This window comes from Phyllopteryx taeniolatus, chromosome 20 (genome assembly GCF_024500385.1).
Source record: "Phyllopteryx taeniolatus isolate TA_2022b chromosome 20, UOR_Ptae_1.2, whole genome shotgun sequence".
NCBI classification, from domain to species: Eukaryota; Metazoa; Chordata; class Actinopteri; order Syngnathiformes; family Syngnathidae; genus Phyllopteryx; species Phyllopteryx taeniolatus.
In genome coordinates, this window is record NC_084521.1 from 3,433,455 (window position 1) to 3,445,578 (window position 12,124).

General features: G+C 43.9%; 1 protein-coding gene across 2 annotated transcripts in view; it reads right to left on the bottom strand.

Moving 5' to 3' along the window:
- The window catches only part of cdh7a (cadherin 7a), an 80,028-nt gene that overhangs the window by 45,310 nt on the left and 22,594 nt on the right, over positions 1 to 12,124 (bottom strand). Inside the window, exons 1-2 of one of the 2 annotated variants that reach the window (XM_061757670.1) lie at positions 6,369 to 7,311; positions 1,342 to 1,636 (exon numbers count right to left, since the gene is read on the bottom strand). In XM_061757670.1, the coding sequence (XP_061613654.1) occupies positions 1,342 to 1,636; positions 6,369 to 6,632 (559 nt within the window). In that variant the 5' untranslated portion in view covers positions 6,633 to 7,311. Of the gene's footprint in view, positions 1 to 1,341; positions 1,637 to 6,368; positions 7,312 to 12,124 lie in introns of those variants that run through there. The other variant, XM_061757672.1, reaches the window with a different exon arrangement.

Here is a 12,124-nt window from a genome sequence, read left to right on the forward strand (position 1 = left end):
CACATCATCAAAGTCAATTTAGTTAGCTGTTGTTGCTACTTAGCACATCAATCAAGTGAGATCGCTTTTATTTATTTTTTTAGCAAAGTTACATGGCTTATAAAGCTTGTTATCTTATCGACTGCAGGTAGTTAGCATGTCAATCTCTCCATCTTGAAATTGGAATGTTGCTGTACAGCAGTGACAATGTGCCGGTGACATCCAGCTTGCACCGTGATGAGATTTCTGCTCCCAGCCTAGCCGGTGGCATTTGGGGCTCGAGGACGCCTGCCACTACAACGAGGCCACATAACATTGTGATGGGCAGAAACGGGTTTGTCCCCGATCAGAATGTATTTGTCTCAATCAGACGGGGGGGGGGGCATGCAGGTAGCTGTAAACGTGAACTTGGAAAGAAAAAACGCCTGCGGCATACTGTCCGGCCTGCCTGATTCAGACGTTAGCGTCGCTCGAGTAGCCCCGCAAACGTGCGTCACTCATCAACAACCCGCAGGCCGACGCTGGCATTTTAGGTGATGTATGTAAATCAAGCTACATGGGCTGACAATATAACAAGCTCAGCTGGTATTAAAAAGACCACAGGCCTCTGACCAAGTCAGATGCATGGAGGCTAACGCCGGAATAGCCACTCTCGCCCCTGCTGTCTTTATCACGCGACTGCTGGGTTCACTGGCCTCGGGATGTTGTTGTTTTTACCTGGATTTACTCACATTTGCAGCGTGAGCACTTGGAGGAGATATTGAAGTGGGCCAGCAAGAGGGTGGTTAAGGGAAGGTAGGGTAGGGTTAGGTTTAGGGGGTTGGGTTTAGGGGTTTTAGATATTAGGGGGTTAGAGGGTAGGGGTTAGCGTAAGTAGGGTTAGTGGGTAGGGGTAGTGGGATAAAGTTTTAGGGGTAAGAGTTAGGGGTTAGGTTTAGTAAGAGAAATAATATACTGTTGCTAGCTACATTTTAGAGGGTTTGGGTGAGGGGGTTAGGGAGTAAGGGGGATAGGTGTACGTGTCTCTTCCCGACACGTAGAAGGACGCGGGTGCTACTGTTTTAAAATAACCTCAAAAAGTGTGGGGGTAGCAGTTGAATTGTTGTATAACCTTCTGTTCAAAAGTTATTTCCAACTGTAACAATCTGTGGTGAGTGGAAAAACCCCAAATCCCACCTTGTACACTCCCCAACATTGTTGAGGAGTCCTGAGTGGCAGAGTTGGAAAGTTCACCCCTAACCATCGCCTGCATGAAGTTTTTTTTCAGAGTTATTTCCAACTGTACCAATCCATGGATAGCAGAAACACCCAGAATCCCAGCAGTTCAACATAGGCTACAACCAAATACCAAAACAAGCTCACCTAGGGGTGACATCTCAGGCACTCCAGCAAAGTAGGGCCCATCGAGGAACTTGGGCTCGTTATCGTTGATGTCCTGGACTTTGACCACAAACTCAGAGCGGGGCTCGACAGGCAGGTTGCTGAGTCGGTCCACGGCTTGGGCCTGCAGCGTGTAGTAGGGCTGCGCTTCCCGATCCAGCCGCTTGGTGGCGTGGATGTCGCCCGTGTTCTCGTCGATGGTGAAGATGGAGGTGGCGCCCTCGCCCGACAGCACGTACTTCACCTTGCCATCGCCCTTGTCCATGTCCGAGTGGAGCTGTCGGAAATAAAAATAGGAGCAAGGAAATATCGCATGAATAGTGGGAAAGGTTTGAAAGCCAAAGAACTGCTGGCATGTTAGCATTTTATCACTTAGAAATAGTGCTTGAATAGACGGAAGGATGTAAAGCCCTCATCAGTCATCCTTAGCACTTTTACGATCATATCTGGCAATATGTTAGCATATCGACTGCTAGCATTTTATTGTTTTAGAAATTATTAGGACTAGTAACTGAATACAGGTCAAGACGTAAAACCCTTATTAATCAGCCTTAGCACTTTCTCTTATCATGTTGCTATCGGGCTATATGTTAGCATACCAAATGCTAGCATGTTAGCATTTGAACCATCTAAAATGGTAGTTTCTTAAGTCCAGTTACGTAATTGAACATGTTAAACATATTTAATTAAGCAGTTCAAGGAACAAAAGATGAAACATTGTAGTAGGAGAATGGGCACAAATTATATAAACAAATGACTTTACTATTAAGAGCCTGGTGTATACTTGGCATGTGCGTACATATTTATGGTCCATATGTGATGTAGAATATGAGCCAGCAGCACAGAGAGGAGTCATCTGGGGCTCTTTCAATTCATTTTATGCACTTTGGAAGCAAAAAAAGAACGTTTGACTAAATGCTGAAAGCGTTGTGGGCGCTTCTTTGATGAATTCGTGATCGTAAAGATATTTTCCCTCGTTTATTCTTGTCACCAAGCTGGAGAGTGCAGACTCGAGTTAAATAAAAAAAAAAAAAAAAAGGTTTTGATGAGCTCCTGCCTTTGCGGGTATCAACAGCAAGCAAGCGCGGGTCATGTTCCCGAGTGGGATAAGTCCCTTTTGATTGCTTCATATAAAATACCTGTGAGGACAAAATGATGATCAAAAAAAAAAAAAATCATCATCATTTTCATCTCAGCGAAGGAAACCAGGATGTATTAATAGCAGAAAAAAAAGGTCACGTACAGATCAGACGGATCAGTGGGGCGTTATTATCTAAAAACCTTTTGCAGACACTAAGACAAACCTAATGACTTCTGAATGTGTGAAGAGCACGTCGCCTCCAAAGAACGGTCTGCGAATCCCGAGTGATGTCCATCAAAGGGCAACCTGCCACATTTGTACCTAATGAGGCACGTCAGAATTCTTCAATAAGCAGCAGATGTGGTGAGTTTAGGGCTTTTAAGGGGAGGGTTTCTCCAAACACAAAGGCCGAGCTTGCTGATGAAGAGAGTGTAGACGGTGTGCTGTAGCACCTTGGAGGTGAGCGTCCTCCATTTGAAGCACACCGGTGACGGAGGAGGAGGCAGGGACTGGATAACCGGGGAAGGATGACTTAGGTTTGCCGAGCGGATGAATATAGGTGCTAAATGGGTTGCATTTATATTGCACCTTTCTACCTTCAAGGTGCGCAAAGTGCCTCATTCACGCTGTAAAAATTGAAGAAAGCTCTGGCTTTTATTTGTGCTCCATAAAAATGGAACGGCTAAAAAAACTGCGACATGAAATAACACAAATTCAATACTTGAAAATAATGTGGCCATCAAAGAAGCACAAGAAAACACATCAGCTGCCTTGTGATTGTAAAACAAACCGCAATCAATCAGCACAACAGGACAAAGAGTACTAGAGACACATCATACATTGACCAAACATCTAGTTAGACTGTTAAAGTCTAGAAATATAGCTCTTCGCCTCGTCAATATCATGGTACAATCCAGTTCCACTCTTCTATAAAATAGTACGGTTTCTCCAACTTTGGTTTTCCATTTGTCCACTGAATCACAGGCTATGAAAAGCAACGACTTTAAAAATAAAGATATTGCGTCAGAGCAAAGGTTCCTAAGGAACTATGTACTTCAGTGTATTAAGCTTCTGAAATTAACCAAGGTTACGCAATCTTCAGTTGCTATGGCGGGAAGACATGCCAACAAAACAGGGCGTGTTGACAGTCTTTGTTTGTTCACAGTATAGTCATATAGCTCTGGATTGAAAACACCATCGAATGTGTTACAGCCATGACACACTCACTTGTTTAGAAATAAAATGAGTCATTCAAACACCGGTGGGTTTAGAGTCTCGCTTTCCACTTTTAAATATTTCTTGCACTGTACGCTGTTTTAATTGTAATTTTATGGAGAGAAAAAAAATTATCTTTGTTTGAAATGTTTATAAGCAGTTTTTTTCCCCTTTGTTTTTAAATGCTTTTAATCATGTAAAGCACATTGAGTTACCTTGTGTATGAAATGCGCAATATAAATACATTTGCTTTGCTGTTTCTTTTGGGCTCCTCGCTATCTGTGGCCCGCTAATGTGAGGCAATGGTTGTGCATGAAACCAAACAACACAGCTGATATGCTTTGTGCTGGGGAAAAAAAAACATCATCACATTTATGTAGTTTTATCTGCGTAATAGACGCGCATTTCAATTACAGCGGGAAAAATGACAATTGGCTTCATTATAATTACTTTTTCTGCTATTGTGTGCGGCGGCGTCTAATTAAGTTTGTGTGTGTTTGTCATATAGCGCAGCGACAGCGGGCCTCTGTAAACATTTTCTTTGCATTGCCGCCGGATTACTGTCGACAGCCCTCGTTCAATCCATCAGGAAATGTCAACACGTCGTTAAATAAGCAGCGCCACTGCAGATTTACAGGCTGCGGTCAATATTATATTACATATATAAGAGTAACACACCCAACGGTGACGATAGGACGCCAAAGGTTGGTATTAATGGAATCCATCAGCGGCAATGGGTGCCGTTTTGCGTCCTCCGGTGTCTCGATGCTCAAGTGTTTACTCGTCGCGCAAAGTCAACGTTTCATTTCGGGGCGGACCATCCGTGGAGGTTTGTTGCCCGTAAATGCCAGGGACCTAGCAACCATGACGTGCCCAAGTTCAAACATATTTTCAAGTCAACTTTGTGGCTTTGCTCTACGTCCCACGCTCGATGTCAACAAATTCTCGTTACTTATTCAGATTTACGATGTTGCTGCATTCCAGAAAACTTGAAAAGTTTGCCTGACTTCTTGCGAAGGAAGAGTGAGCGTTCTTACTTGGGAACCGATGTGCTAAAACAGTGATTCCCAACTACTGGGCAATCTATCTTTGTTCATCTATCTATGTCAGCGATGTATAGCGACAGGCAAAACAATTGATTGCTCTTCCACTAGATGGCAGAGGGTACAATTAACCTGTATATCCACCTGGTACAACAGAATTATAGCTTTGTGGTCAACTAAACAGTTTCCCCACTGAGACGAGATCATCATTATTTCAGTATTTTTTTGTTGTTGTTGTTCAGTGTTGCGGCATGAGATTTTTCGAATGTAAAATACGTATGTACGTTGGCGCAATAAAGGTTGGAAAACAGTGTACTAAAAGAACTGAAAAGTCGGTGACAGTCTTTAAATGTGTGTCCACGGATCCCACTATTGTTGCGCAACGTCAGATTCCGACTACATTTCTACTTAGTCGGGTGTATGTATTTACTGGCGCGCCGACTCTGAGGAGCGTACTACGGGCCATCTTGAATTGTTGTCTGTAATGCAGCACTACGAGTCTCCTTGTCTGCCGTTATTGGTTATTATTGACTTTGACTTTCATACACAACCGTACTGCATGAAAAGGGGTTTGTAGATAAAGTGCATCTCTTGGTCCGTGATTCCACAACACGAAAATGAAAAAGATGAGGTTGTTGAATTCAAGAACTCGTCACAAACACACAAACAATTAACATTCTTTTGGATGTTTTTTATTTTATTTTATTTATTTATGTTTCAATTTCTGACTTCTTAGCAGTCTATAAAGCAACAAAAGTGCAGTATTAAACCTGGAATTTCTTTCTCTCGTTTTCAATTTCGTGGTGTATAAAGCTTCAGAAGCTTGAATGTCAGACCAAGGTTACGCAATTGGTCACAATTCAAATGGCAAAATCCCATTTAACCATATCCCATTTTAAATGTCGAGACATCGCTGTCAACTCTCATCGTATTGAGCTGTCTTATACTAGTTTGTACTCCTCGTACTAGTTTTTTTCACAAACAACATTCTTGGTACTATTTTTTCTTCATTTATTTCACAAGTGTCAGAATCAGAATCATCTTTATTTGCCAACTATGTCCAAAAAACACACAAGGGATTTGTGTTGGAGCCGCTTTAGTACGACAACAACTGACAGAGAACACTTTTGAGACATAAAGACATTGAGAAAAATAGTCACTGAGCAATAAAGGGTTGCTAGTTATCTGGTAATGCCGGTACAATTATTATTATTTTTTTGGCAATTGTGCAAAAAGATGCAGCGTCCTCTAGCACTTAGAGCAGTTCGAATGACTAATCTCGCAATAGTCCGGCGCAATGACCATTGTGCAAAGGGCGCCGAAACTTCAAGGAGTGTATGCAGTTTAAAGTGACGAGTAGTGCGATAATCTGGGACAATGTTGATTGTGCAAATGTTGCAGATACTCCTCAGTCAGTGTGCAAATGGGGCAGATGTTACTCTGGCATGATAACAGATATGCAAATAGTGCAGCGTGGCGAGACTACTGCAGTGAGTGCACGAGTAATGTATAATTGGCCCGACAGAAATGTGACAACAAACTCAGACAAAAGAAATTGGCAGCATCTTGTAATGGAATTGTAAGTTAGCTGTTTAAGAAGTTGATTGCAAGAGGGAAGAAGCTGTTGGAATGTCTGCTAGTTCTAGTTTGCATTGATCGGTAGCGCCTACCTGAGGGAAGGAGCTGGAAGAGCTGGTGACCGGGGTGCGGAGGGTTCTGGCAGCGTGCAAGTCCTCGAGGGTGGGTAGGGGAGTACCGACAATCCTTTCAGCAGTTTTGATTGTCCGTTGCAGTCGGAGTTTGTCCTTTTTTGTAGCAGCACCAAACCAGACTGTGATGGAAGAACACAGGACTGATTCGATGACCGCTGTGTAGAACTGCCTCAGCAGCTCCCGTGGCAGGCCGTGCTTTCTCAGAAGCCGCAGGAAGTACATCCTCTGCTGGGCCTTTTTGAGGACCGAGTTGATCGCCCACTTCAGGTCCTGAGAGACTGTAATTCCCAGGAACTTGAAGGTCTCGACGGTTGACACAAGGCAGCTGGACAGCGTGAGGGGCAGCTATGGCGAAGGATGCCTCCTGAAGTCCACCACCATTTCTACAGGTTGTGTCGGCCGCACCGCAGCTCCAGCCGCTCCCCTTCCTGTCGATACACAGACTCGTCACCGTCCTTGATGAGGCCGATGACGGCGGTGTCATCTGCAAACTTCAGGAGTTTGACAGCCGGGTGCGTTGAGGTGCAGTCGTTTGTGTGGAGAGAGAAGAGCAGTGGAGAGAGGACACAACCTTGGGGTGCACCAGTGCTGATGCTGCATGTGGATGAGGTCCAAACCCATTTCCTGTTGGAACACCTCCATCGCAGTCAACTCTGATCCCATTGGGTTGTAGTATGTGGGATCATAAAGATATCTTTGTTGCCTCCTTGACTCCAGAAGAAACTTCTACTCCTTTTTGGCTAATAACATCTTAGATCATATTTTGATTCCACAGGTGACAAACCAAAGTTGGGCTTGCATTTGGGATCTTATGACCTTTTTCTTCCTTTGAATGCAGATGCAAGTGTGTACTCGTTTTTAAGTTAATAACATTTTGGTCCCAAGACACGAGTAGCACCAGTGATGGGACATTGTTACTTCCTAGGAATAATCTAAAAGTGAGCATTTGAAAATCTAAACACTTGCCAAAATTGATAGAAAGAGTGTTGCATGTAGAAATGTATGTTTCTTTCCTTGTTAAATCATTGTTGATTGTGAGAAATTGTGAAGACAAAGAAGAATCTCATTAATTATGAAGAATAACATATACGAAATGAAAGTGTGCTTTGCCATAACCAGTACCCAAGAAGCAGCTATCGGTTTCAAAAAAAAAAGTTAGCGAGCCCTGTATGGTGAACGAATTTCACAGGTGACGAAGTGGGAAAATCCACTTTTAAAATGGCGCTCCACTTTCATCCAATCGGATTTGTACTTTGGGGAGCTTATGACATTTGGCTCCCTCGACTTCATTTGCCGCAAATAATATCCTAGATCATCTCATGATTGCATGTGTGTCAAACACATTTTAATGAGTACAAAATAATATTGTATTTTGTGGTATTTCAGGGATCTTATGACATTTTGTTCTCTTGACGTCATATGAAAAATTACACAGGTGTCGCACAAGCAAAACCACATTTTAATGAGTGTAAAAATAATTTTGCTTTGTATTTTGATCGTGTTTTTTTCTGGATCTTATGAGCATTTTGTTCTTTGAATTAAAATGTGCGCAACTTTGCCGTGAACACCATCCAAGATTGTAAATTGATTTCCCAGGTGACAAACCAAAATCCCTTTTTTAACATTGGGACATCTCCATCGCTGTCAACTCTCCTTTTTAGCTAATAACATACTACATCATATTTGTTCTTTATTGATTTCAGCTGTGACAAATGTTGAAGTCTTGGCAGAGCACTATTGCACTCTGCGCTATTAGCTCTTTTCCAGGTGCTCTTTAGAAGTTTCAACTCTTGTGAGACTTTCAGACTTGCAAAAGTACATAATAATACAAAAAAAAAAAAAAACCTCCCCTGCAGGTTAAAGCTCAAAGGCAGTTGGAGGGCGATCACGAAGACAGCGTGACGTCGAATGTGAGCCTTGGTTAAAAAAGCGCTGATCATCCCTTTGCGAGCCAAACTGCTCTCCCGGGAGCAGCAGCCTGCTACAGAAGCTTCCTGTTGCTCTTGTTGTGCAGCTAAACAGCACAAAAAGAACCACTGATACGCGCCTGTGAAAAGTGTTGCACCAGTTCTTTTTTTTCTTTTGTGGTCTGTGCAAATTACACACGGCTCTGTGTTCGGGCCTGCCGCTGTGCAACACGAGAAGGGTCACGTTTGAAACTTTTGTGCTGTTTCACAAGAGAGCGGCGGCGGCGGCGGCGGCGGCGGCGGCGGCGGCGAAAAGGTCCATTCCTGCAGGCAACCTTTGAGCAACAGCACATCACAAACGAGCTGGAGAGCCTTCAATCAACAGTCGGCCTCGGGTTGTTCCACAGAGTACTTTTTGAATTGAGTGCCGCCCGCAGCAAGGCAGTGACACAGAAGGAAAGCGACAACTCTGAAAATGAAACATGCAGACAATAATTCCCAGAATAAAACTGTCATTGTGGTGCAATACAGTAACCACGAGTTATTGTTTAGTTGTTTGGCTTCCCGATACGAGGAGAAAATGCACATTCCACACAGGAAGGCCACAGCAGAGATTCGAACCCGGAATCTCGGAACTGTGAAGCAGACACGGGAACTCCAAGGCACCTGACTGCCTGTTTGACATTTTCTTTTTTTTCCAAATTTATTATGCTTCGCACTTTCTATTTCAGTCTAAACCACGTTCCCTCTCTGCGTTTAATTGAATTATTGGGCATTTTATCCATTTTTTTTTTTTCTTGTTTGAATATCAATAACAGAGCAGACGTTTCAATCCGGCAGGCATAATTCATTAAATTCAAGTGATAAATAATTAAAAGAGGTGAACAAAACGAGGGGAAGATGTGTCACTCTGCTCCAGAAAAAAAGGATATATCATGCAAAGAGGGCTTGTGAACAGCTGTCACAGACATCAGCACTTTCCATCTTTTCAGCGTGTCCGCCTGTCGCCATGGGAGACGCGCAACACATGCTGAGCCGTCTTAAATTCATGTGGAGGTGTGCAACAGGACATCCGAACCATTTCCACTAACTGACCGAACCATGAGCTACACCTACACAATCTCATGTGGCATATTCCAAATTTGACTTATACTGAAGTTTTCATGTTGGATGATGTTATGTTAAATATTGTTTTACGTAATGTTGACTAAATGCAGGTTTCTGATTGGATGAAATTGAATTTGTCTAAAAGGATTTCAAATGATGCTGCAAATGGCAGCTTTGACTCAAATCCTGACACAAAAGAGGAAATCACTCAACTCTTTTTTTCTCGCCTCACATTCGGGATTAGCCAAATAGGAAGGCAGATGTTTAATCTGCACAAATTAACAATGCACAACATCTTGACAGCCTGAACAAAGACAAACGCTGCTTCTGGCTTAATGAGAAAATGCAGAGACAATGCGGTTACATTTGCACTCTCCGTGCACGACAAGTGCCTTGATATGATCCGCATTCGTACGAGGGGCGACACATATGGCAGCGGCGCCGCTCCGAGCATCGGAAACAATGAGACGTGACACCAGAGGGACAGCGAGGAGTACCGCCGGCCAAAGTTACAGAGTGAAGGCCCAAATGATGAATGGGGGACATTTGTGCTGGGAGTTTATATCCGGCCAGAGAGACTGATGGTCTCCCCGTGTTCGACACTCAGCACCTGTATCGCTGCCAAGTGTGATGCAGCCCGGCGCACCTTGGGAAAAGTCGTTTAGGCTCACAGTTCATCTGGAAAATGGACCGTTATGTTTGAAACAGACTAGTGGTGTACACACCTTGAACCTTTTGTTTTAGCAAAGTTCAACGTCAACAGTTGGCCTTCTTTTTAGGAAATGAACGCTGCAGATAAGTTGCCAGGTGAGGAGTTTAGATGAAATTCACAGTGGTGTGACGTCGTTTCAAACGGTTTATCGCATCTGATGCACGGCCAAAAAGCATGTCGCTAGCCATGACGTCCGCTAGCCAGAGACTGGGCTGTCGGTTTTTGTTTCCGGGGTAGCCTACCTTACCTAATCCTAATTTGTTCCAAGTGGAAACTCGGTACAACTCTGGATTCTACCGAAAAATCGGAACACAAAAACAGAGGGGCCTCGGTTTACGACAGTCCCGACATACGAACATTCGAGGTTACGAACAACATGCAATGAACTAGTTTGCGTTGTGACGTAAGAATACACTCAGATAGCTGCAGTATATACTTAGAGTTTTTCATTTTTATATTTATGGCCATCACTGATGGTGTAGTGGTGCACTCGCCTGAGTTTGGTGCGGGCAGCGTGGGTTCAGTGCCCATTCAGTGACGGTGCGAATGTGAGTGCGAATGGTTGTCGGTGGCTATTTGTGCCCTGCGACTGACTGGCGACCAGTTCGGGGTGTAGTCCGCCTTTCGCCCGAAGTCAGCCGGGATAGGCTCCGGTGCCCCGCGACCCGAACCAGGATAAGCGCTGTTGAAAATGGATGGATGGATATTTATGGCCAAGAAGGTTTTCGTGCAAATATTTAACGGAATTATGACTTTACCACGGGGTTCGCATAGCTTAGCGATGACTATGACGCGTTATGACTTACGTACAAATTTGAGTTACACTGCCTCCATAGGAAAGGAACAAAGTCGTAAACTAACGACACCGTGTACTCGTACACCCCTAGCGCCAACCTAAATGATTTGCTTCGAACCTCAACACTGCCCCCATGGTTTCCAGTGGTACTGCAATTCTTGGTGTGTATCTGGAAGCTTGTGAAATACGGGAAGCTGCGAAAACCACACCACGTCGGTCGCAATAACACTCTAACAAAACACAACCGTATTGATTGACACTGCCACACCAAAATTCCACAGACGAATCGATTATTAAAAATCCCAGTTAGTTGCATCCCTACTTGTGAATCACGGTATCACTGTATAGGACATGATTAACATATGGCTGTATGATGATTTATTATTCACATTGGACAAATTCGGGACTGCTGACATTGGTCATATGATCATTGAGAAGCGAGATGCTGGTCCCTCGACTTGGCCACCATTCGCCCGGCGGCACATCAATCGACTTAATCAAAGTGGCAATCGGGGCAAGCTATTGTATTTATTTCTTTATTTCGTGTGCGTGTGTGTGCGCGTGTGTGCTGCCCTCATCACAGGGATGTGCACATGAATGGGGGGACAGGAATAGGCATCCCTTTCAAATCATTATGGAGGAGGAAATCAAAGCTCCTTTGTCACAAAAAAGACGACACGGATGCAAACCGCCGCCACAGCCGCTGTTTTGTTGTGTTTTTTTTTTTTTTTTTTTCTCTTATTCTCCCAGCCATCTGATGGACACATCTAAATAAAAGTGAACAACGGCAAGCCGACTATATCGTATCCGCGCCGCCCGGTGTCACTGGCAGAAAAGCACGAGGTGAACATTATTTGTCTGAGCTTGGAGGCGGCCACGAAGGGTATGATGCATCAAATTAGTGGCTTTTAATGGGAACCAATTTAGTCATCAATCTATCCGTCTTCGACAGCGCTTGTCCTCATTCGTGTTGCAATTTAGTCAGTCTCGTGGAATTTGAAATTGCGATGTGTCGCCGCTACATCTCTCGTTACTTGCTGCCTAAACGGGCTGCGGGAGAAAGCAAAACACAACCAAATTGAAATGTGTGTAGCTAGTTTGTTTGTGGGTTAGGTAGTCAGTTAGTCAGCTAGTCAGGTAGGTAAGTAGTGAGTTGGTTGGTCTGTCGATCGGTCAGTCTGTTAGGTAGTTT